At 42.5% G+C, this 27,476-nt stretch overlaps 1 protein-coding gene across 1 annotated transcript in view; it reads right to left on the bottom strand.

Moving 5' to 3' along the window:
• LOC147724582 (fibrocystin-L-like) overlaps positions 1-27,476 on the bottom strand; it is a 2,246,326-nt gene that overhangs the window by 1,198,593 nt on the left and 1,020,257 nt on the right. Inside the window, exons 37-38 of the mRNA XM_086918063.1 lie at positions 2,385-2,859; positions 1,466-2,108 (exon numbers count right to left, since the gene is read on the bottom strand). Of these exons, the coding sequence (XP_086774189.1) occupies positions 1,466-2,108; positions 2,385-2,859 (1,118 nt within the window). The remainder of the gene's footprint in view (positions 1-1,465; positions 2,109-2,384; positions 2,860-27,476) is intronic.

Here is a 27,476-nt window from a genome sequence, read left to right as displayed (position 1 = left end):
AAGACCTATCCTGGTTAACTATAGCTCTTCTATGTTGTAACACTCGTTGGTGTACTGGTAAAGTTGTACTTCCGATATACTTCTTGGGACAAGGACATTGTAAAAGGTACACAACAAATTCACTTTTACAAGTAATGGCGCTCTTGATTTTCACTGTCTTGTTAAAAGGGGTTTTAAATTCAGTGCGATTCATGCCATGAAGGCATGCTTTGCACTTAAAACACTTCTTAAACCCAGGTTTGGGTTTCATCCAATCTGCACCACTTTTTCGTTTGTCCTCAAACTCACTACGAACAATTAGATCGCTGAGTGATTTGGATTTCCGATAAGTGATCTCTGGGTTTTTCTTCATCTTGGAGCCCAATATTGGACCATTCCTTATCAGATACCAATGTTTTCTCAGTATTGATCTGATTTCCTTATGTCTAGTATTGTAGGTAGTGATAAATCTTGAACTGATCTGATCCTGTTGATTGTGCTTCGATTTACATGTTCTAGATGGTTCAAAAAGTAAAGATTGCCTAGTTAGTTTTTGGGCCTTTCTAGCAGCGCCCTGAAGGATTTTCTTACTATAGCCCCTCTCAAGGAATCTTTGAGTCATTTCACCTTCTATGGTGCTGAACTGCTCATCACTGCTGCATGTCCGTCTGGCCCTATAGTATTCACCAAACGGAATGCTCCTTATTAGTGAAGTCGGATGTGCACTTTCGGCATGTAGTATAGAGTTCCCTGCCGTCTGCTTTCGGAACACCGTTGTTTCAAGTTTGTTATTAAGTGAGGTGACCCTGATGTCTAAAAAATCAATTGAGTCCTTGCTAAAGTTCCCAACAAACTCTAGATTCAACGAATTTTGATTGATTTCCTCAATAAAGGTGCCGATTGATGTCTCCGTGCCCTGCCACAGCACGAAGACATCATCGATATACCGCACCCATAAGAGAATGTGCTCCGACCAATGATCCAATGGGCCCCCTCTTAGCACCTGCTCTTCCCAGTAGCCAAGGTGTAGGTTGGCATAACTAGGGGCAAAGCAGGTGCCCATTGCGGTACCCCTCTCCTGAATGTAAAGATCATTACCAAACAGAAATATGTTTTTTGATAAGCACCATTCTATGAGCTCGAGGATCATCCTATTCTGGGATGCAAGGCGTATTGGTCTGCTATTCAGATAATGGGCGCATGCTTTTAGACCATCGTGATGTCTTATACTCGTATAAAGAGTAGAAATGTCTAATGTCAACAGGATCATCGTGTTTGGATTCCAACAGATATCGAAAATACACTTTAAAAAATCAGTTGAATCTTTTAAATAGGAGGGAAGTGTTCTGACCATAGGGTTGAGGAAATAGTCTATATACCGTGAAGCTTTCTCGAAAAGACTCCCACAAGAAGAAATGATCGGTCTCCCTGGTGGACTAGTGGCATTTTTGTGTATTTTGGGTAGCAAATAGAAGACCGGAATCACTGGGTTGTCCTGTTTGATGTATTTGTGTTCATCCCAGCTAAGTAGGCCGGATTCTTTCCAGTGATCCAGTCTTCCATAGAACTCCCTGATGACATCTTCATATTCTCTGGTACTAATTCTTTTGTAGCAGCTGTGATCCGATAGCTGGGTCATAGCCTCTTTTTTATACTGTTCTTTCCCCCAGAGGACCACGTTTCCCCCTTTATCAGAGGGTTTCACCAGAAGACCATCCTCCGTCTGTAATTTCTTCACCGTTTTGTGGAAGTTAGCTTTCCTCAAATTCAACTTACATTTCTTTAGATTTTCTTGTAAGTATAGATTTTTCAGATCTCTAGTCACATTTTCCCCAAATAGGTCTACATTGTCTTTCATTGTTTGGGGAAGAAATTTAGATGTGGCCCTGAAGGGTGTGTGATCTTCAGGTAACAGATCATTTCCAAAGTCAGAATTTTCAATATTCTCCTCTTCACAAGTGTCATCCATCAGCGCTATCATGTCTCTTAATACTGGTAAATCATGGACTGTGAGGGAAGGTTCCATAGTGTTCGATTCTAAGTCTGTGCTCAGTGCAGCATTGCTTCTTTTAGTTGCATGCATTTTGCTAAGTTTGAGTTTCCTTATGTACTTGTATAGGTTCATCCTACTGTTAGGGTAATTAAAATCATTAGAATCACAGTAAGAGAGACCCAATTTCAGGATTACCTCATCGTCACTTGTTAACTGGACAGAACTCAGATTAATAATTTTTGTTTTTTTTTATGGCATTATTCACAATATCTACTGCTTCTTGGTGTTCGACCGCAGAGATCTTTTTGTTTGCCAACCTTGTGCTCCTCCTGTAACCTTCCCCCCCTCGTTTTTGTCTTCTTTTCCGCGGCCCCTTCCCCCTCCTCTTCCTCTCCCCATGCGATGGTCCGACTGTTGCTCCATGATCATAAAACGGACCTCATCAGTTACTGGCAGCCGTACATCATTTGGGCCCCTCCGGCTCCCGTCATCTGATTCTTGTTCTGAGCCTGTTCCTGAACTTGCATCACTCTGCATTGGCATATCTTGGGTATTCTGGCCACTGAAAATCTTCTGGCGTCGAACCATATCAAATTTTTTAGCAAATGTATAGATTCTCCCGGTTTCGTAATCTATACGATCCCTTATAAATTTCGTCGCCTTCCTGTCTTTGATGCGTTTTTCATATTTCTCAAGTTTTGGCTTCAGATCAGTCTTGAATTTTTCAATCCGTGTTTTATCATCATGTTTATCTAGTGTTTCAGTCAGCTCCTTGATTTTATCAATTACCTCAAGACGCTCTTTTTCTGCGTACTTCAAAAGTATCTGCATCATATTTTTAGAGCTTCCAGCACTGTTATCTGCCCATTCTTCCAACATGCCGATATCTGGGTTTTCGGATGAGGGGGAGATCATTATGCGGAGCCCCCGCGGGATCCTGTTCACATCGAGATAGCGTTTCAATGATGCCACTTCCCACCAACGGGATATTTCTCTCTTCTTTAATTTTTCCAAAATCTGCAAATTCTTCGTCAAGTCGGGATTACTCGTAGGTGCAGCCGCCCCCGCTTTCTCCGGTCTTGACTGGGCAGAATCCTCAAATAGTTTCACTGCCTCGAGTTCCCTCGCTGCATATTCTTCCTCGCTCATTTCTCAGCTTTCTTCCTGTTTGTCTGGTAGGAATCTCTGAATAAATTAACCCCTCGAATTTGCCAAGGGAAGCGGGTTTCTTTTGATCATGAAACCACACACAGAGAAAATATACCAAAGACCGGCTCCCGATTTTACCGACACGGACCCAAAGCAAAGCGTGTGTTTGTAATAGCGAGTCCAGCTGACTTACCAGAACCGCCGAGACCCTCCGATCCCTGGGTTACAGGAAGCCACCTTCCTCAGCTACACCACTCGCGTACTTCTTGTTGGTCCACTGGATATTCACGGGGGCGCGCCTGTCTCCGTTTTGCTTTGTTTATGTTTGGCGATTCAAACTGGCGAGCTGCCAAACCGCCGGCGGTGCCTGGTTCCGCGACAATCGACCACGTCGCTCTATATCCAAAATGAGTTTTCAGATCCACAATTCCACCAAAAGCATCCAGGCACTCACGAACAGGTTTTGTCAAAAAGCTTATTTATTAAGCATCCTCATCAACGCGTTTCGGGAGTCACGCTCCCTTGCTCACGATGTTTGTGCGTTGGTATGAGTTTCCCTTTTCACAACCATGTAGGGTGATAAAGACAGAAAAAGGACTTAAGGGGAAACACTGTTAGGTAAAATACAGCGGCCATCTTAAAACATTGAGAGTACATAGATATCCCAGTGAATACCATATTGTAGGACCTCTCACAACACAACATTAGTACAAAATTAATTTGTAAAAAATGTTAAAAATGTATAAATGGAAGAGATATATACATGTGTGTATCTCTATCCATTTCAATATTACATTTATAATTCTCAAAGTGCAAGTGCATATATAATTCCACAGAAGCAAACTAGCTCCTTTGCAGAGACAAAGAGTTCTCAGGTTTATGCTTAATAGAGAAAGGCAAGTGCCTATATCAATAAAATGCAACCCTTATTTCATTGTGAGAGATAGAATTATGTCCTGGAATCTATGTAATATCTGACAGATCGCTGCATTCAATTTAACACAGTCAAATCCCCTAAAGGTTCGTCCTGGCTCTATTCATCAAAATTCCATTGTTACATCAATTGGGAGTTCAATCAGTAATCGTGCTGTCCAACATTTCTACCCTATTAAAAACATAAAGTGCAAGTGCATTGGTCAACAGATAAATAAATACTGTAAACGAATCAACTGGATATTGCACATGGAAAATGGCAAAGTGCTAGTGCTTAAGAGATGAACAATGTTTAAAAAAGGAGTGTAAATATTTCTGTATTGTTCACAGGATTCCATATCTACACAACATCCTCCTATGAACTCTAATTCCATAACATTGGAGGAGTTACCTAGTCTTATTATAAAGTTGCAAGTGCTTGTGTCTCAATAATACAGTACTTTATAAATGTAAACATTCTACTCCAATTGCACAACAAAAAACAATAATCCAAAGTGACAGTGCAAATCACAGGGTAAGAGACAGCTATACTTCATTATAGAGAGAAATTTCTCCCAAAGCCTTCGTTCACGAATAGGATCACCTCTACATGTAAAAGTGCAGATAGGGAAAACTTCAGATTTGAACCATTAAAATCAACAAGAGATTTTCATAAAAGAAAATTCATAATGAAAAAATCTTAAAAATGCAGGTCTAGGATTGTAGAGGTTTCAGAAAAAAATTATTATGTCTATACAGTTAACTCAGGCATGTAAAAAGGTCTTCGTCAATGTTCAAACCATGTGGCTCCTTACAATTAAACTCCAAAATGAAATAAGTTTCTAGTCTCCTTAATTCCCCTTTCCTATCTCCCCCTCTCTTCTTTTTGGGGACCTCTGCAATACAGGAGTATAACAGGCCTTCGGGGTTACTCTGGTGATGGAGTTCAAAGTGGCGGGCCACAGGGTAAGACCTATCCTGGTTAACTATAGCTCTTCTATGTTGTAACACTCGTTGGTGTACTGGTAAAGTTGTACTTCCGATATACGTCTTGGGACAAGGACATTGTAAAAGGTACACAACAAATTCACTTTTACAAGTAATGGCGCTCTTGATTTTCACTGTCTTGTTAAAAGGGGTTTTAAATTCAGTGCGATTCATGCCATGAAGGCATGCTTTGCACTTAAAACACTTCTTGAACCCAGGTTTGGGTTTCATCCAATCTGCACCACTTTTTCGTTTGTCCTCAAACTCACTACGCCCTATGGAAATTAACATGGGGAAAACACGTTTTGGGACCCCCCTTTTATCTCGGCCCCCGCTTGACGAATCCCCCCCAAACTTTCATGGAAAAGAGCGGACCGCAGCGAGGCAAATTTAGGGAAAATTACAGGCAGATCCCTAATCGGCGCCAAAGTTATTCCCAATAGAATGTTGCAGATTTCCTATGCAAAACAATCCTAACTATAACTACCTACTGGCGACCGCCAGTAGGTAATATATATACATATATATATATATATATATATATATATATATATATATATATATATATATATATATATATATATATATATACTTCCTTCTCACGGCTCTTTTGCGGTGGAACCTCCCACAGTCCGGTGGCGCATTCACGGCTGGCAGAGCCCCGCCAGTCAATTATTTCCCATAAGATTCCAAGTTAGACGCGCACTCGGAGGTAAAGTGGTACACAGTGTCACTTTATTTGCTGTTACGCGTTTCGGAAGCCAAAACTCCCTTGCTCACACTGTGAGCAAGGGAGTTTTGGCTTCCGAAACGCGTAACAGCAAATAAAGTGACACTGTGTACCACTTTACCTCCGAGTGCGCGTCTAACTTGGAATCTTATGGGATATATATATATATATATATATATATTACCTACTGGCTATCGCCAGTAGGTATATATAGTTAGGATTAATTCTCTATGGAACTTTTGAAAATTCTATGTCTAATAACTTTGGCGTTTGTGGACGGAATCGGCTGAAATTTTCAGGAAAATGGCACATTTTGTTTCTGAGCAGCCCTTGAAAATTTGGGGGGGGTTTGTCGAGGGGGGGCCGAGAAAAAAGGGGGGTCCCAAAACACGTTTTTCCCATGTTAATTTCCATAGGGCGGTTGGACTCACTTTTAGCTCGAACGGCTGAATGGATTTGCACGAAACTTGGCAAAATTGTAGGGACTGTTAGCCCGATGTGCCTTTGCTAGGTCTCAATATACGTGCTCCAGTAGTTTTTGAGAAATTAACGTTCAAAACAAGATATATATCTGTAACAGCGCTCCGGGCTGCGCTCCGGTTCGCTTACTTTTCGCGAAACGGAACTTTGCGCGCAGAAAGCTGATTGGCTCTCCGGTGTCTGTCAACATTCTAAACAGTCCGGAGCGGCCGCCATCTTATCTCTCGGTAGGATCGAGAGAGAAGAAGAGGTGAAAAACGAAGGGGGAATTTAATGAAAGGGGGCAAGGTATACCTCTCTTGACCCCCTAGGAATGATGTTGGGGTTATTAAAGGGTCTTGTGGGGAAAATAAAAAAATATATATTTTTCACGGTAGAAGCGCTTCCCGGGCCGCGAACTGGGCCGCAAACTGGTAGCGAAACGGGAATTCGCCATTTTGTGTTTCGTTTTAATTAAATTACTAGGTATAAGGGGGTGTGGGAGACGTATCCTGACCCCTTATGTTTTCTGAGGGTGGCTGAGGAGGCTCATATATGTTGATACATGTCTTCCAGCGGCTGTGCGTGAGCTTTTTTTTTTTTTTTGCTGCGTGACGTCTGTTAACGTTCGATTCGATGGAAATCAGGAAGTGTTGACCACCATTTTGTCACTGCGAGTAAATATTTTGTTATAAATGAATCCTTATTGATAAACATTGTCTGCGCCATCTTGCGTTTTTGTCCAATGCCACAATTTTGTCGTGCATGGCAGCCATTTTAGATGCCTTGACCAGACCCACTCTCTGCACGCCGTCGATTCTCAGCACGGCTCCCCACCCTCGCAAGCATCTCCCCCACGCACTGGTCACCCCCGCTCTCTCTTTCATTCATCGGCCATATACTTCCCCCCATCTGCGCTGCTCTTCCCTGAGAATCACACTCTGTGCCCGCCCGACACCTCCCTTTCACCCTATTCACTACCGCACCCTCTGACACTCCTCTTCCTCTGTGTCCGATTGTCCAGGCCGGAACCAGGCTATCACCTAGCCCTGCGGATGTAGTTTATGGCCCCAGCTGTAGAGAATCCAGACATGCCAACCCTCCCGATTCAGGCGTGAGACTACTGATTTCAGTGCTAGTTTTCCGCCTCCCGATTCCTGCAAGGAAAAATCCGGGGGCATATTACCAACAACTAGCGATAATTTTTGTCTCTAACTTGTTTAGAGACAAAAATTATCGCCGCACATCGGCGAATTTTATCGCAGATAAACCTTGCTATTAGCAAGGTTTATCGCAAATGCGATAAAAAACGGCCGCAATGCATGAATATCGCTGAAAAGTCAGCGATATTCATGCATTATCCAGCAAATGCTCTTAGCCATGTTATCCACCTTCCATTGGATAACATGGCTAAAAACGGCTCTGTGCGTGAGCTTTTTTTTTTTTTTTTGCTGCGTGACGTTTGTTAACGTTCGATTCGATGGAAATCAGGAAGTGTTGACCACCATTTTGTCACTGCGAGTAAATATTTTGTTATAAATGAATCCTTATTGATAAACATTGTCTGCGCCATCTTGCCTTTTTGTCCAATGCCACAATTTTGTCGTGCACGGCAGCCATTTTAGATGCCTTGACCAGACCCACTCTCTGCACGCCGTCGATTCTCAGCACGGCTCCCCACCCTCGCAAGCATCTCCCCCACGCACTGGTCACCCCCGCTCTCTCTCTCATGCATGGGCCATATACTTCCCCCCATCTGCGCTGCTCTTCCCTGAGAATCACACCCTGTGCCCGCCTGACACCTCCCTTTCACCCTATTCACTACCGCACCCTCTGACACTCCTCTTCCTCTGTGTCCGATTGTCCAGGCCGGACCCAGGCTATCACCTAGCCCTGCGGATGTAGTTTATGGCCCCAGCTGTAGAGAATCCAGATATACCAATCCTCCCGATTCAGGCGTGAGACTACTGATTTCAGTGCTAGTCTTCCGCCTCCCGATTCCTGCAAGGAAAAACCCTGGGGCATATTACCAACAACTAGCGATAATTTTTGTCTCTAACTTGTTTAGAGACAAAACTTATCGCCGCACATCGGCGAATTTTATCGCAGATAAACCTTGCTATTAGCAAGGTTTATCGCAAATGCGATAAAAAACGGCCGCAATGCATGAATATCGCTGAAAAGTCAGCGATATTCATGCATTATCGAGCAAATGCTCTTAGCCATGTTATCCACCTCCCATTGGATAACATGGCTAAGAACTGCTCAGGTCAGGTGTTAGCTTTTGGAGATATTCGCGCTTAGCGCGAATATCTCCAAAAGTTGGTAATAGGAGATAGCGATGTTAGGGACTGTTTCCAGTCGCTAACATCTTGGCACGCCCACTTTGCATGTCATTAGTGATAAGTATCACTGACATGCAAAGCGGGGCCCAAGATGGTCGCTATCTCCTTTTAGCTGTCACTAACTGGTGTTAGCGACAGCTTGGTAATAGGGAGATAATTTTATCTCCGCTTTCTTGGCTTTTAAAGCCAAAAAAGCGGAGATAAACCCCCTTGATAATATGCCCCATGATTCCTTGGGGGTTTCAGCTGACAGGGCTTGGTATTGTGTTACGTGGTAATTTTTCTAGGAAACGTCAGAGGGTCGATGCAGGGGTTCTAGAAGGGGTGATAAACCATTTAAGCCTCATGAACAAGCGCATGGTCTTTTAAAGATCTGTGAAGTACTCGGGGCGGCGGTGTGTGTGTGTCCTCTTTCAGGAGCGGGCGGGGGGGGGGGGCACTGCCAGCAACTTCCAGGCCAGGCAGTGTTCAACACTTGCATCACCCTTTCTCTGCCTGCTATTGCGCTCCATGCTTCGGAAAGGTAAGAAAAAGAACGTGCATTTGAGTTTGAAATGTCTGATCCTGTAGCAATACACTTGCAAAGCCCACACATGACAATAACCCGATTCAAGGCCCCATTCACCCGTTTAAAAAAAAATATATAACACTCCAACAAAGTAGGATTATAAAACTTTATTAACTTTTAAATATAACGAACGGAACAAAAACTGTAAAAACATTTAAACATTTTTCACAAAAAAAAGCAACAATGGCCAGAAGCTGTCTTTTGTGCGAATAGTCCCAAGGCAGCACAACGTGCTGAGTTCTGGACGGCACCCAGGTGATGTCACCTGGGTGCCGCACTGGTTTTTGGGATCCTACAATGCAGCAAAGAAAAACAGCGTGGGGCATCCAGGGTGGTGCAGAGGGAGGCCTCGTCAGTAGCGGTCTGTTGTGCGAATAGTCCCAAGGCAGCAGAACGCGCTGAGATGTTGATGGCACCCAGGTGATGTCCAGTAAACTGCCGCACTGGTTTTGGTATCCTACAATGCTGCTCCGGCAAATTGGCGTGGGGCGGCCCGGGGGGGCGTGGGGGAGGCGGCGTGAACGGGCCTCCCCAGGTGGCGGCCATCCAGCTGAGTTGCGCCCGCTCTTGCGGCTACAGCGTCTCGCTCACCATGTTGTTGAGTTGCTCCCACTCTTGCAGTGCAGCGATAGGCGGCTGCCACATGACTCTTAAAATGGCGGACGGCTCTTCGGTTTTGGGCCTGGTCCACTAAAATGGCCCTGGGACACCTTGGAACTCGGACGCTTGCCTGCTAGGGCTTGGGCTCCATTCTCGAAAGCGTCCCCTCAGCCGTGAAGATTCTACAAAAGTCTTGGGGGCCCTCGACTCCTGCAGGCTTCCGGTGGGGAGCGGTTGCCATGATTGCTCGCGGAATGACCACGACGGAGCCACGAGATGGTGGTGCTCTCATGCTGACGCCAGCTTCAGTCTGAATCATCCAGAAACAAGGTGGGGCTTTCATCGTTTGGGAAAAAAAAATGTTCTAAACCAATGAAAAGTGTCATTTTTAGGTCATATGACCAAGCCTTCCATTTTTAGGAAACCAAAAGTAAAATGAACCAATGAAAAGTTTTATAAACAAGTCACATGACCTGTTATGCGGCATAGGGCTACAAAAAGCGTAGAAAATCCGTTGGCACATGAGGCGGCGTCAGTAGCGGACCGATGTGCGAATAGGCCGAAGGCAGCACAACGCGCCGAGATCCGGATGGCACCGAGTTAGTGTCCAGCAAGTTGCTGCACTGGTGTGGCTATCCTACAATGCTGCGCCGAAAGTCGGCGTGGGGCGCCCCGTTGGCCTGTGAGGTTGCGTCAGTCAGTGGGGGCTGTGCGTCTCCCCCAAGATGGAGGCTCCTCGGCTGCAGTGCGGCGCCCCTTAGCGTTTCACTCGCCGTCCAACTGAATTGCGTCCGCACTTGCGGCTACAGTAGGCCAAAGGCAGCACAACGCGCCGAGATCCGGATGGCACCGAGGTGGTGTCCAGCAAATTTCCGCACTGGTGTGGCCATCCTACAATGCTGCGCCGAAAGACGGCGTATCCAGCTGAGTTGCGGTCACTCTTGCGGTACAGTGACTCGAATGCACCGAGATCCGGATGGCACCGAGGTGGTGTCCAGCAAGTTGCCGCACTGGTGTGGCCATCCTACAATGCTGCGCCGAAAGACGGCGTGTCCAGCTGAGTTCCGGTCACTCTTGCGGTACAGTGACTCGAACGCGCCGAGATCCGGATGGCACCGAGGTGGTGTCCAGCAAGTTGCCGCACTGGTGTGGCCATCCTACAATGCTGCGCCGAAAGTCGGCGTGGGGTGCCCCGTTGGCTTATGAGGTGATGTCAGTAGTGGACCGATGTGTGAATAGGTCGGAACCAGCACAAGGTGCCAAGATCCGAATGGCAAGTCCTGGATGTTGAGTGCCATAGTTGAGAGTTCTGAGCAGTGCTTGTAAGACTGTCTGAAGCTTATTTGCACCTGCTGCAGCTTCACTATTGCCCTGGTGTGGCCAAAGGTCGCACATGACATAGGCGGCCGGCTCCCGAGGTCCGGCGGAACTTTTTTCCTTTTCCTTTCTGCTTCTTGTCCTACAATCCGTTTCATCTGAAGACACGACCAGGTCCCTGAATGTGTGCAGGGGGACGCTATTGATTGAATGAAAATGGCGGCTTGACACAAAGCTGACTCAAGCGTTGCTGTTGATGCTATACAGACAAAAATTGGTTTTCAGTTTGTACATTCTTCAGGATTTTTTTTTCCATCCAAGGCTGATTGAGAGTTTGTAGAAAAATGGCTTCAGATTTTCCACATACTACTCTTCAACATTCTTCCTAAATGTAACAATGTGAGACTCACTAGGAGAACGGCTGTTTATGTTTCCTTTCAAAATGCTGCCAACAATATTTTCTGAATGGAAGACACCATCTTGTAGCATAAAGGGCCGAAAGGGGTTCTGGTCTGGCCGATGGTTGGTGGAGACATTTTGACTATATCTTGGACCTGCCCGGCCTCGCCCCAAATGGCGCCGGTATAAATGGGACTCGTAACTCATTGTTGTGTACTGGTTGAACAACCGTGATATCACGAGATATGAATGAGGTTTTGATGCTCATGGCGGGCGGGGACGAGAATTGATTGAATATTTCGACATCCCTATTGATATTAAGTTCTGATGTGTTATTGATTACTGTACTATTGAAAGTTCGAATTAACGTCACCCATGGTACTTGCACGCAAATGTATATCTAGATAACTTTTTTGTAAGTGGCCCTGTCGTATTTTAATTACAAAATGTACGTCCACCGATTCCGCAACTGTTAGACACCTTAGTTCTTGCAACCTAATGGCTCGTTCGTTACGTTCCTCTATAATGTAAATGTCTCCTCATCATATACGATTCCAGTTTGCTCCGTGGCCGGCCCACGTGGTTATAGGCCCGTATTTGTATACTGACATTTTCACAATAAAGGTTTTTAAAACAAAACATGGTAGTAGTATTTACATTGGTAAAGTTTTTACTTTTAGTCACTGTTTTCGAATCAGTAAAAGGCAAGTGAAATAAAGTAGTCCAATTACATGACGGATAAAAGGTATAATATGTAGGAACGCAGTAAAGATAAATGGTCAAGGGCAGTTGTGTTTTCCACTTCTGCAACATAAAGTGATCGATAAGAATCTGATAATCAGGCGTATCGGCGACTAAGACAGCAGGCCGAGTCTCTTTTACTCAACGGCTCCGTCATGGAATGAAGAAAGGCCCTTTTTCTCGAAAAAGGAATATATTTTACCTGCAGGACAGTTGTAAATTTTCCGGGAAAGTACATTAGCCTGGAATATTATAACATATATGTTTTTTAAAAAAAGTTCGAAATCAATAAAAAGCGTATTTTTTAGGTCATATGACCAAGCTTTTCATTATTAAAATAACAAAAGTAAAATTAACCAATAAAAGTTTTATTAACAAGTCACATGACCTGTTATGCTTACGTTGCGCGCTGCGCGCCGCGCCCCGGATTACTTCCGGGTGCGCTAACGCGGCGTGTCATATAACGCATTACGCGACAACGTAGGTCAAGAATATAGTCAAAATGTCTCCACCAACCAGCGTTCGGAACACAACCCCTTTCAGCAGTCCAAAAAGTTCTGTAAAATGACAACAGAGGGGACAGGCAACAAGAACCATCAGTCAAAGAGGGGAGGGCAAGTTCTTCTCTACCGGGTCATGTTGGGGCGCTACCGGAACTGATCGAATTGGTAGTCTACAGTGTTTCTGGATGTTTCAGACTAAAGCTGGCGTCAGCATGAGAGCACTACCATCTCGTAGGTCCGTCGTGGCCATTCCATGAGCAAACATGGCAGCCGCTCCCCACCAGAAGCCTGCGGGAGTCGGGGGCCCCCAAGACTTTTGTAGAATCTTCACGGCTGAGGGGACGCTTTCGAGAATGGGACCCAAGCCCTATCAGGGAAGCGTCCGAGTTCCAAGGTGTCCCAGGGCCATTTTAGTGGACCACGCCCGAATCTGAAGAGCCGGCCGCCATTTTGAGAGTCCTGTGGCAGTCGCTTATCGTTGCATCGCAAGAGCGGGAGCAACTCAACTACATGGTGAGCGAGACGCTGTAGTCGCAAGAGCGGGCGGTAAACAGCTGAATGGCGGAAGAGGCACAGTGTAGCAAAAGCGGGCGGAATGGCAACTAAAACAGTAAAGGGGCGCCCCACTACAGCGTGTCTTCAGGTCAAACGGATTGTGGGACGAGGTCCAGAATGGAAGAGTCATCAAAAGGGATAAAATTCCGCCGGACCCCGGGAGCCAGCCGCCTATGCCGGGGGCGATCTCAGGCCACACCAGGGCAACACGACTTGGGGAGGGGGCAGGAGCCAAGCGCCCCCTCTCAGTCCGCGCCATCTCACCGCCCCTCGGGGGCCTCCGTCAAGCGGTTTAGGGAGGCACCGTATCACATTGTTTTCCAATGCAGTCAGGTCCACAAACGGACTCCACTTACTTTGAATAGTGAAGCTGCAGCAGGTGCAAATAAGGTTTAAACAGTGTTACAAGCGCTGCTTAGAACTCTGAAGTATGGCACTCAACATCCAGGACTTATGCCATTTGTGTAAGGCAGTGACATCGAAGCAACTCAGGGACAAAAAGCATGAACGAACATTCACGTATGAAAATCTTATTTGGGGAAGGGGCAGGATCCAAACGCCCCCTCCCAGTTCGCGCCACTACACCGTATGTGGAAAATCTGAAGCCATCGTTCTACAAACTCTCAACGCTTGCTATCAGTGCATGAGTTTCATGCTCGATCGATTGAGCTAGCCGGATCGGGCAATAAAAAGTATAAAATAGTTATGTAAATAGTTATTTAATAAAATGTTTTACCCTGTTTCTTTGCTGGTGTGTTGTCTATATTTATAATATTTGCATAGGGTTTGTCGTTATTTTGGGCGGGGTGGGTGGCGGAGTCGAGCTGTCTTGCACCCCTCATGGTGTGGAGCTCAGTTCATTTCACTATTTTCGTATTTCTCATGAAGGGTTGTTCCTAATGTTTGTATTTTACCGAGGTCAAAAAGAGATCGAATTAGTGGTCTACTGATTTTGCTCGATTACTTTTATTTTTTTACACGATTTTTCACTATCTGCAAAGACTAAACAGAGTATTGCGACTTTGTGCTTGTTTGTAAATAGAGAATGATCCAAAGAGAACCAATTCTAAAACAGTAAATGCTTGGATAACAATCAATCAAATGGAGAGACAAGCAGGTACGACGGATTACAACGGGGGTAAAGGTCTGCGTTAACTACCGTTCACTATCTGCAAAGAGAGAGTACTACTAAGAGAAAAGAGGGGAGGGGGGGGGGTGCAGCGTTCAAAGCACATCAGCGTGCATAAATACGAAAATGTTTTTATCTATCACGTACTTGACATTTTAAAGCTTTTCATATTTGCTATTAAAAAACCATTGAAATTCACTGAAAAAACCATAGGTTATAGTCGATATATAGTTAGGAATTTGCATTTACAAAACCTTGAAAATTCAATGAAAAAACCATTGGTTTTAGGCCATATATAGTTAGGGATTTGCATTTACAAAACCTTATTTTACTCGCATAAAACCATTGAAATTCCATATATAGTTAGATGCGCTAACTATATATCGCGCACCCGCAATCCACTGCTGATGATGTCACATATTACATCATTCATGACATGGTCAGTGACATCACTGATGACATCAATGATGACAACTCAAATGACATCACTGATGACATCTCAAATGACATCACTGATGACATCACTGATGACAACTCAAATGACATCACTGACAACATCACAGATGACATCATTCATGTGTTAATACGATGAACCTCTACAGACTCTGATATATCCTTAGATACACTCAGTGAAAACAGAGACTCACAGATTGTCACTCATCCATGGAGTTACTCATACACCTAGACAGTCATGCAAAGAATCAAACACACCTCCAATTCCTCAACTATACAGTTATACACACATTACTTATTGAAACATATTCTAACACATATTTACTCTCTTATATAATCCCTAATAAAAGTTCACAATGATCCATACAGCCACTCACACATTCACTGGCTCTAATGCACAGTTATTTATATATGTTAACTCTCACATGTACTGTGTTTTACATATGTACTTACTTTGACATGTAGCACTGAGATATCCATTCACTCACCAATACACTCATGCACACAGTCAACCGCCCATACAGCTGTTTCCACATGCACTTTTGAAACCATACATCTAGTGAATCAACTGCTCACACATCTATGCACAGAGTCACACACCTCCCAGCCACTCACACACATACTCAGTCTCCCATACAAATACTTGAGCAACCAATCAATAACCCATATAGTTATTCATATAGCTACTGATCAACACATGCAGCAGTTTACAGAACAACAGATATAATGATGCACAAATTAATACAGTTTAATCACTAACCCATGCACTCAGTGAGACACATTTAATCACTCCCTCATACAATCAGTCATGCACCTACTAAATCCTTCATCCAGACATTTATACATCCACTCATTCTTCAATATGTAAGACATATTTTAACTTTACAGAAACATACAGTCACTGGATGTTGTGATCAGTGATGTCATCAGTGATGTCACTGACCATGTCATGAATGATGTAATATGTGACATCATCAGCAGTGGATTGCTGGTGCGCGATATATAGTTAGCGCATCTAACTATATATGGAATTTCAATGGTTTTATGCGAGTAAAATAAGGTTTTGTAAATGCAAATCCCTAACTATATATGGCCTAAAACCAATGGTTTTTTCATTGAATTTTCAAGGTTTTGTAAATGCAAATTCCTAACTATATATCGACTATAACCTATGGTTTTTTCAGTGAATATATATATATATATATATATATACATATATATATATATATATATATATATATATATATATATATAGATATATATATATATATATATATATATATATATACATATATTCACTGAAAAAACCATAGGTTTCACACCAGTTATAGTTAGGAATTAGCATTTAAAAAACCTATTAAATTCACTGACAAAACCATAGATTTCACACCATTTATAGTTAGCTGGAAATTTTACTGACATAAAACCATTGAAATTCCCACGTTATAGTTAGTTGGACTCACTATAACTTGCGCGCCTGTAATGCACTGCTGATGACGTCACATATTACATCACTCATGACATGGTCAGTGACATCACTCATGACATCACTGATGACACCATCCAGTGAATGTGTGTCTTTCTGAAAAATAAATTTGTTTTATATATGTATTTGTAAAGGTCGATGGAAGAATAAATGTTTAAATAAGTGTGTAAATGGATGTTTTTTAAAAAAAAATTGGTTGGGTAACTGGCTTATTACGTGTATCTTAGTGAATACATATATTAGCGAGTATTGTTTAAATATTTAAATGTTTGTATCAGTGTTTCTCTTTGTGTACAAGTGGCTGCAGGGGTTGGTGACTGACTCACTGTTTGTATGTGTTTTGAAGACAGCATATGTGCAGGACTGTATGGGTGGATGAGTGTGTATATGTGTGTGTTAGTGAGTGAATGACTGTCTCACTAGTGTCTTCATTAGTAACGACATATGTTTTAATCTAGTATATGTGAGTATTGATGTATATAAGTGAGTATAGTATATATAGTGAGAGATTGTAGGAGTTCCTGTTTAAATAAGTATGTGTTTCTATAAGTGATTGTTTAAGAGAGTAAGTATGGGTAAGTTTCCTTAGAAGTAAGGTGGTAGTGTGTGTATAAATGTATATGCAAATAAATGGATGTTCAATAGTTTATTTGCATGTGTGAGTATGTGTGTGAGTAACTTTTGGATGACTGCTGATGTGTAACAGGATGTATAGGTGTATCACTACATATGATGAGTGAGTATATATATGAGTGACTATATAGAACTGTTGGTGAATGAGTGGATGTGTATATAGATGGTGGAATTACTGAATTGGTTGTTGTTACTGGTTTGGGTATCTCCATTTTTTTGAAAATGTTTGTTTCTATTTTTGAATATGTGTTTCAAGCGTTACATTACACTGAAATTAGGTCTGTCACTCTGTCACAAGGATGGTGTCATCAGTGATGTCATGAGTGATGTCACTGACCATGTCATGAGTGATGTAATATGTGACGTCATCAGCAGTGCATTACAGGCGCGCAAGTTATAGTGAGTCCAACTAACTATAACGTGGGAATTTCAATGGTTTTATGTCAGTAAAATTTCCAGCTAACTATAAATGGTGTGAAATCTATGGTTTTGTCAGTGAATTTAATAGGTTTTTTAAATGCTAATTCCTAACTATAACTGGTGTGAAACCTATGGTTTTTTCAGTGAATTTCAAAGGTTTTTTAAATGCTAATTCCTAACTATAACTGGTGTGAAACCTATGGTTTTTTCAGTGAATTTCAAAGGTTTTTTTAATGCTAATTCCTAACTATATAAGACCTGAAAGCCCACCAGGAATCTCCAGTATGCGCCAGGGGACTGCATTGCAGAGAGGTGTAATGAAGCCACAACCCTTTTTACACCTCCCTGCAACGCAGCCCCCGTGCATGTTTGAAGAGGGGGAACTAATTCCCCTTGCATACTGGGGGCCCCTGGGGGCCAATTAGCCCACCTGGAACCTCCAGTATGCGCCAGGGGCTGCATTGCAGAGGTGTAATGAGACTATGCCCCTTGTTACACCTCTCTGCAACGCAGCCCACTGCCGCGTTTGCAGAGGGGGAACTAATTCCCCTTGCATACTGGGGGTCCCTGGGGTCAACTGGTCCACCAGGAGCCTCCAGTATGCGCGAGGGAGCTGCATTGCAGAGAAGTGTAATGAGGCCACACCCTTGTTACACCTCTCTGCAATGCAGGCCACTGGCGCGTTTGTAGAGGGGGGACTAATTCCCCTTGCATACTGGGGGTCCCTGGATCATATCTGCCCAAACACCGATATTCCGAACGATTGTAAATTACTTTTCTTGAGAAACATTTGGATTTGGATTATCATGTCCTATACTTTGGAATTTTTGAAAGACTGACTTTGAGGATGCTATAAATTACTCAAGTCTGCCCGAATTGTGTGGGTAAAATTGATACCTAGTCACTTTGAATAAGAATATACTTATGTCTCGTCTAACATTTGGAAGAAATATCTAGTTATATGACAACTGGATACCGACATAACTTGAAGGAAATAAGAACGCCCTGAAGAAGTTCTGTTGTACAGAACGAAACCTTTCGGCTGGCTGTGGTACATAAACTTAAGGAAAATAAAAGCATTTGAATATACACCAAGATTCAGCGCTTCAATAAGGACTCTAAGTGATATGATTTGATTGGACTCATTGTGAAAGTGGTGCTGTGCCAAACTTTGGAATATTCTCCACTACTCTCTACTACTTACTCTCTCCTACTCCACTACTCTCAAATACTCACTGTCTACTACTCATTCTCTACTACTCTACTACTCTCTCTCTACTACTCACTCCCTACTACTCGCTACTCACTACTCCCTACTACTCACTCTCTACTACTGTCTACTACTCACTCTCTACTACTCTCTCTCTACTAGTCTCTACTACTCACTCTACTACTCACTCTCTACTACTCACTACTATTCTCTCTGCTACTCATTCTCTACTACTCTCTACTACTCACTCTCTACTACTCACTCTCTACTACTCACTCTTTACTACTCTCTACTACTCACTTTCTACTGCTCTCTACTACTCACTCTACTACTTACTCTCTACTACTGTCTACTACTCACTCTCTACTACTCACTCTCTACTACTCTCTACTACTCACTCTACTATTCACTCTACTACTCTCTACTACTCACTCTCTGCTACTCTCTCTACTGCTCTCTACTACTCTCTACTACTCACTCTCTACTCTCTATTACTCACTCTCTACTCTCTACCTCTCTACCTCTCTCTTCTTCTCTCTCTACTAATCTCTACCTCTCTACCGCTACCTCTCTACCTCTCTACCTCTACACCTCTACCTCTCTACCTCTCTCTACACGCACACATATACACATATATGCATATATATATATGCATATGCATTTATATATATATGTATGTGTATGTATAAAAAAAACAACAAAACATTTTTTTTTTTAAACAGCTACTTTTAAAACTGTCATTCTTTTTCCCCATGGTACACTCCCCGGTACGCTTACCGGTGCGCGTACCGGTGCGCGTACCGGGCGCTCACCCCGCGAAAATCACATTTTTTTTTAATTTTTTTTTTGCTCCGCGGGGCCCTTTTATGGCCCCCACATCAAACCTAGGGGGTCAAGGGGGGTCTACTCTGCCCCCTTATGGTCATTTCCCTCTTTGTTTTGGCCACCTCTCGTGTCTCGATCCTACCGAGACACAAGATGGCGGCCGCTCCGGACTGTTTAGAATGTTTACAGACATCCCAGAGCCAATCAGCTTTCTGCGCGCAAGTCGCGGTAAGCGCCCGGTGCGCGTACCGGTGCGCGTACCGGAGCGCGGCTATAGATATATATATTTTTTTGAACCTTAATTACTCAAAATCCACTGGAGCACATATCTTGAGACATAGCAAAGGCACATCGGGCTACCAGTCCCTACAATTTTGCCAAGTTTGGTGGAAATCCATTCAGCCGTTCGGGCTAAAAGTGAAATCGACCGCCCTATGGAAATTAACATGGGGAAAACGCGTTTTGGGACCCCCCTTTTATCTCGGCCCCCGCTTGACGAATCCCCCCCAAACTTTCAGGGAAGGACCGGAACGCCGCGAGGCCATTTTGAGGAAATTTTCAGGCAGATTTGTCAACCGGCGCCAAAGTTATTCCAAATAGAATTTTCAGATTTAACATTGAAAAAAATCCTAACTATAACTACCTACTGGCGTCCGCCAGTAGGTAATATATGTGTATATATATATATATATATATATATATATATATATATATATATGGACTGCTTGGCCGCGCCCCTTCCCTGAAAGTTTGGGGGTGATTCGTCAAGTGGGGGCCGAGAAAAAAGGGTGGTCCCAAAATGTGTTTTCCCCATGCAATTTTCCATAGGGACCTTTAGCCAGGGCTACAGCCCGACCGGCTGAACGGAATTACACCAAATTTGGCAGAGATGTAGAGCTCGGTTCGATTGTGCTTTTTGTTACATGGTGTAAATCCGTTCAGTAGTTCCTGAGAAAATAAAAAGTAAAATCATGGCGTTATCTAGAGACGAAGTACTCCACGCGTACCGAAATCCATACAATTATGAGCGAGAGCTGCATGCTGATTGGATGTTAACTGTCTGTCAACACTCCAAACCAGGAAATGTTGGCAGCCATCTTGTGCCTTGGTAGAAACGAGTCACAAGAAAACAGTACAACAAAGTTGAAAAAAGGAAAGGGGGCAGTGTAGAAACATCCTGACCTTCTAGGCCTGCTCAGGGGGTCCCACATGGATCTTTAGGCCCCCAATTTAAAAAAAAAAAATAAGAAATCGCGGGGTACGCGTATAGGTAAAAAAAACTAGAAGTCTGTTTTATTCTAAATTAAACTCCCGTGGGGCCAAATCTCAGGGGCAATTTTTATCCATTAAAGGGGGGCTTGTGAGGCTCCCCGTAGCCCCGGGGACCGCCACTCCCTCGGGGTTTTTTATTTTTTAAATGTGTTTTCAGCTCCCCCTCCCCCCTTACACGCCCCGGCGACTGCCACCTTCCTGGGGCAGTAATATGTAAAATGACCTTTCAGCCCGGGGACCTGCACCCACAGGGATTTTTAATGTTGGGAGGGGGTCACGCGGTCCTCTCCTGGAGCCGTTGATGGCCATGGGGACCACTGCCTCCCAGGGTCGGCTCCTGCAGTGTCTCGGGGTGCCTACCTCTGGGACACCGCTAATTGCTATGGTTGGGCGGGAGCGTCGCTTTTCCTACTTTACCACAGCAAACCGCTTTCCTATTTGAAAGAGAGAGTAAGTTAATCTGCTCTCTCTTTCAAGCAGGAAAGCAGATTGGTTTTCGATAGAGAGAGCAGCATGTAAGCTGCTCTCTCTGACAAAGCAATGCCGGCTCTCGAAGGACGCGAGGAAGATCGTGGGGGCATTGGGACTTAAAAAAACAGTTTTTCTTGAGAACTAACTTTACTGGTGAAAAAAGAGCTATATTTCTATGATAGTATGTGAAACTTTCCGTTTTTTTTGGTGCACCAGTTGTACTCTCTATGCATGAGCAGCCTCGTTTCCAAGCCCATGTTTCTTTCTTTTTTTTTAAGTTCGCCAAGCAAAGCTGTCTTCATTTCAGGTATTAAATTTGCTGCTTTCTTTTCTCGGGCCGTGTGTGTCATCCGCTGCTATACTTTTGTAATATATTAATAATCATATTGCCGAAGCTCCAAACGTTGATTACATACTCCGTCCTCCGCCATTTTAGTAGTTTTTCTCCGTTATTTTTTTTATACCTGTTACTTTCATTTTACCCTCTGTCTATCTTGTCTGTGATCGATGAGATTTCCTGTGTTTGTCCTTGTCTCAGATGTTGTCAGACTTGGTCACACGTATACCTAAAAACTAATTTGAAGCACGCAAGCCATTATCATACTTATGCCTTTATCATGGATGGTAAATGTATATGGCTAACGACATACTTGTGCTCCCATCAATATCATTGCAGGTTGTTCACGCGCTCAGTGCTTTGGGCACCACTAACTCAGTGACCAAAGTGGCCAAGCATGTAGTAGTAGGCCCCTTGTTCGGTACTTTGGGAAGAACTCTAATATCTCTAATATGGCATAGAACATGTGCGCCCCGTCTTTTTTATATGTGCTGGATAGGTGTGGTGTGGGTGTATACCAGCCATGAGAGAGTGTGTGTCGATCCGACAACTAGATCTGCAACTAAGAAATCACTATAATGGAAATCTGGGCTTTGTACTGTTGTTGTGTTTTCCTGGTAGCGTAAGCACAGTAGGCTATTCTAACGTATTCAGTCTCGATTAATTTACCACCTCCCCCTGGGGGTTTTAAATGTTGGGAGAGGGGTAAATAATTGTGTTGATTTTTCTTCTTTAGTGTGCAGTAGTATATTGTTTTATAAAATGTATAAATCTTCAAACTATCTTTACTCTTACGACGTACGGCCGATATTTCCGTAATTGATTTTAAAAGTAATATACGCTTTTTTAAAGTTGTAAAAAACTATTTTCATGATTATCCCAGATAATGTCTTCTCTTAATATGCTAAAACCTAGAATGCAGTGTCAACATCATCGGCGCCATCTTGCCCCCTTTTCGAACCCATTCGTGCGCGTAAGCGGCAGCCATTTTAAGTACCATGGCCTCTCTGCCCATCGCCGACAGCCAGTGCATCTTTCTCTCTCTCTCCTGACCTCGCAAGCATCTCCCCCCCCCCCGGGCACTGACAGCCCCCGCTCTCACATGCCTTGGGCCATAAACCCCTCTTCAGCACAACTCTGCCTCGAACCCCATCCTGTTCCCAGTGCGACACCTCCCTTCATTCCTTTCATGATCCCGGATCCTTCGATAAAACCCCCTTTCCTCTGTGCCCGTTTGTCTTACTCGTTCCCAGGCCGCCACCTGGCCCTGCGGATACTGTTTATTGCCCCCCTATACAGTAGGAAGCCTCCCCCATCAAAGGATCCACGAGCTGATCAAAGCCCCCACCCCATGAGATCCGATCAACCACATACATTCCGTGAATCGGCGGAATGTCCAGCTGCGCGATAATCATCACCTGTTGTGACTGGGGTGGGGACTTCAACTGTAAATGTGTGTGGGAACGGGCCTGAAGCGGGGATTACGAGGATGTCTTTCCGTACATCAAAGTGTTGACAAAGATGTGTTTAATGCAATAAAGCAATAAACTTGTGTATAAGAGGCCAGGCCTCATAGATGCGGTTAGAGCACCTCGAGAAGATACCCTGTTGTCTGATTTGATGTGTTCTGCTCCGTCGGAATAAAACTTCTGTTTCCTGCCTTCCAGTCTCCAGCGCCTGCCTCTTTGTTTGGTAACTTGAGTGGGTATAGAGGCGGTTAACGCCGGGCAACTCTGAAAAAGGTCATCGGCCCTACCTTTTTCCACAAATATATACATTAAATACAATAATATATGTTTTTGCACAATTAGAATCTTTTGTGCCGTACGTGCATGGGGCGCCGTATATGACGTCACGCAGGATATATATATATATATATATTATTTTTTTTTTAAACGCAGGTAACGCTTTTTGGGCGAAAAAGAAAAAAACGCGAAGCCCACTTTATTGATTTGTTGTTCATAAATGGGGGTCTAGAGGGTCTCCCCTGTGTGGGGATCGCTACTCCCCGGATCTTTAACTATATGTATGTGGGGGGTGCTCAGGGCCCCCTGGAGTTCCGGGACTGCCTCCTCTTCCACTCGAGCCCCCCGGGACCTCTTTTTATTAAAATAACTGTGCAAAGGGGTTGTAAATGTGGTATTTTGGTTTCGTTTCTGTCTTGTAGAGGATCCAGGGTAAATATAATGTTTTTTTGTACAGCCACTATCTTTTTGCCTGTTACCATAGTAACAGTTCATGTATCACTTGCGTGAGTACAGAGGTTAGAAGTTCATCACAATATGTTGCTAGTTGAAATAGTTACCGCGCTGGAGATTTATATATTTTTTTCTATAGGAACCGTTAGTCGTAGAAGAAGTCCGTGGAAACGTTTTTTTTAGGGATTCCTTCCTGTTCGGGGAGTATAGGGGTAATGTGCTCCAAGAGGGACTTTACGACGTTTAATGTTCATTGGCTGTAAAGTATTAAAAGTAGAAGGCTTAGTAGTCATTCCTTGCTCGTCTTTGGAAAAACATGGACATTTTATTGGCTAAAGTGTTCCGAACACAAGTTTGCTCCTTATTGGGTGAGAACGGTTCACTGTTGTCAGTGATGTTGTGATGCATTCTCCAAAGGAGTATAGGGAAAGAAAGTAGTTGAGGGCAGGTTAGGAACACTATTAACTGTGTACAGTGCCCTTACGGTGGTGGAATGGAATTATGAGCGATTTTTTTTTATATGTTTCAAGGGTCATTTATATAATTGCTGTGTGGTGTATAAATCACGGCGGAAAAATGACAGTGTCTTGCGGTGTTTTCTTTTATCAAGTTTGTAGGTGAAATACTTCTTAGTAGTACTATTTACTTATAATGTGGTGTTTACTTTCCTGATGGGGAGGTGTGGTTGCGCAGCAAAAAATTCAGTCTAGGTTTTTATTAAGCAAATACAAATAAACTTTCTTCAGAAACTGTTGCAGTATATATGAAAGGGGTGACAATTAAAAATGGAATTTCATAAAATATTAGTTAAGCGTGGCTATATACTTCTTTTTTGTGCTACAGTTTGTAAAAGTGTTGCCCCACATTCGTGTTGATGTGAGAGGGCATCAGTTACTTTTAGATAAAGTAGAATAGAAGTGCTACAACAAACACTCCCCCACTACATTATCTAAGATCAATAGAACAAGTAAAACAGTAAAATATAAATTATTTCATATTACATAGAAATGCATGCGTTATTATTTTTCAAATCTGTATTCTGTAAAATTCAGAAACGTGCTGTTGTTGTGTTTACAGGTTGCAGACTGTTCCGCTAATAAATCACATACTCACCAAAGAATAAATAGAATGTTACCATTATAATATATAGTACAGGTCCTATATATTCTTTAGGGAGAAGGTGAATAGGAATCGTAAATACGAATATAAATTAGAAAATAACATTCAGAAATGAAGGGTTTATTAAATATTTAAAGTAACAAAGTATGCATGATCGCTATTTTTTTATATAAATAAAAATATCTGATCAAGTACGTATAAATATTTGATAAATCTCCCATTCCTCTTCTATAGAAATAGGACAATATATTATAATATAACATTTGATACCATTGTTACAGTAAAAAGAAAAGGAAACTAAAGGTATGTATTTAACAGAACATCCATAATGAAATACTATCAGGGGTAATTATTTACTAAACTTCTTTTCTCCGGGAGGTGAAAAAATGTGATCTTTATGGCAACGGGTCATAAATTCCTCTGAGATCATGACGGTGAGAATAATAATTTGTATATATTCTCACAGCATATGATTACAAGGGGAAAATAGACTGAAAGCCGCAAGCCGGTAACGTTGCTTACTTATTGTTACTGTTTGTCATGACGGATTGTGAATTCCGCTGAGATCACTAAGACTGTTAATGTTATAATATACATAATAACAGTATGTGATCTCTAGGGGAAAACACAACAACAAGTGTAACATTGTGACGTTGATTGTAAATGTTTAGGGTTTGCATCGACGAGTTGGCAACACCTCTTGAGCGAAGTGCAGTATCAATATTATAATATAAAATTCACTATATATAAGGTGAAAGGAGCCAGAAAAGGAGTAATATTTGTTATAATATATCTGTTTCTAAGAACAAGCTGCTGATGCTACATGGAGAAAGCGAAAAACATGCAATACATTTTTTTTCTACATATAAATGTTTAAATATTGACAAATAGACACAATTTATAACTAAGTACTATGCCTATGCCACATTGAAACAACTTACAACTCCGGAATATGTTTGTTGACACAAAAAAAGAATCCGATGTTAGAGAACGGAACCTGCAACAGAGATTGGCGATTCAGAAATATTTCACGAAACTAATTGCACAGTAGGTGTGGTTTATATCGTTTTTTGTTGTTTAGTAGTCTATGGAAGGAAGATGTGGCTCCGCCTATTTAGATGGCACGTTTTGCAGTTTACACGTGCTCACGTTTTAACTGTTTTTCTTCTGCACGTGTTCGGAAAAGTTACAAACTGTGAAGCTGTAAAGGTTTCGATTTTGATAGTAACAAGTAAAAGGTATTATTATCTACATATGTTGGAGAGTGTAAAAAGTGTTACTCAGTAAAATGTGTTCTTTGCACTTTCATGATTAAAAACATCTAAATAGAAGACGTTTAAAAAATATCGTTATCATTACAAGAAAAAAAGGTTTAATATTGGTTATTTTTATGGTTCTTAATTTAAAAAATGCTAGCATTTGTAAATCGTACTCCTACCGTCGGAAAGGTGTGCTGGCGCTTGGGGCTTTGGGAAGGTTATTAAATAATAAATGCCCTTTTCTATGCACCTGTAAACTTGGCTTTTAAACTTTTAATTGCCCAATCTGTATCTTTACACTTCATACAAACATTTTGGTACTGCTATTTTAGTATTCTAGTGAGCCATGCAGCAGTATGTGTTTTTGTATATACTGTTCTAAAAGTGAAGCTGCTATACATTTTGCCAGACACTCTCCTTGCAGAATTGTAACAATTCAGCCAGTACTCAAGTAGTCATGGTGCAAAGTGGGCCTTAGGGCATGGACTGCTTCAAACTCCTATACACTATGCATGCACTCTTCGATGCATGGGAAAACTTGTCTTTTATAGCTTTTATTATCCAGTCTATATTCTTACAGTTCCAGCAAACTGTTTGTGATTGGTGATTTAGTATTGTAGTGAGCTATTTAGCAGAATGCCCTTATGTATGCACTGTGCTAAAAATGAAGCTGTTTTAAATTCAGACAGACACTCTCCTTGCAGAATTGTAATTATCCAGTCAGTACTCAAGTAATCATGGTGCAAAGTAGGCCTTAGGCCGTATACTGCTTTAAACCTGTGTAGACTATGCATGCACTCTTCTATGTAGCTGCATATTTGTTTTTTATTCATTCAATTTCCCAGTCTGTATCATTAGACTTTCACAATCACTCTCACTCTACTGTTTCATTATTGTAGTGAGCCATTCAGCAGTATTTCCTTATATATGTACTGTGGTAAAACTGAAGCTCTTATAAATGCAGTCATGCACTCTCTTTGCAGAACTGTAATCTTGCAGTCAGTACCCAAGTAATTATGGAGCAAAGTAGGCCTTAGTATATGGACTGCTTTAAACTCCTATTTACTATGCATGTAGTGTTCTATGCACCTGCAAATTTACCTTTTATATTTTGAATTCCTCAGTCTTTATCTTTACACTTCCACCAAGCACTCTGTCATTCCTATTATAGTTTTGTAGTGACTCATTGATCAGTGTGTAGTAATCCATGCACTACATTCAAACTGTAATCAGCAGATGTACAGTAAGTGGTACATATATGGCAGTTAGTGTGCACTGTGATATCACCACAATGGATGCACCAAATTTACAATGTACTGTATTATAGAGCAAAAACGGCACAGATATGTGATGTATTTGTGTTTTGAAGGTGGTGTATTGCTTGACCTATGTTCCAAGTGCAACGTAGCTCCAGCAATGCTCTTGGG

This window comes from Lissotriton vulgaris, chromosome 4_1 (genome assembly GCF_964263255.1).
Source record: "Lissotriton vulgaris chromosome 4_1, aLisVul1.2, whole genome shotgun sequence".
Taxonomy (NCBI): domain Eukaryota; kingdom Metazoa; phylum Chordata; class Amphibia; order Caudata; family Salamandridae; genus Lissotriton; species Lissotriton vulgaris.
This window is presented reverse-complemented; position numbering and strand designations above follow the sequence as displayed.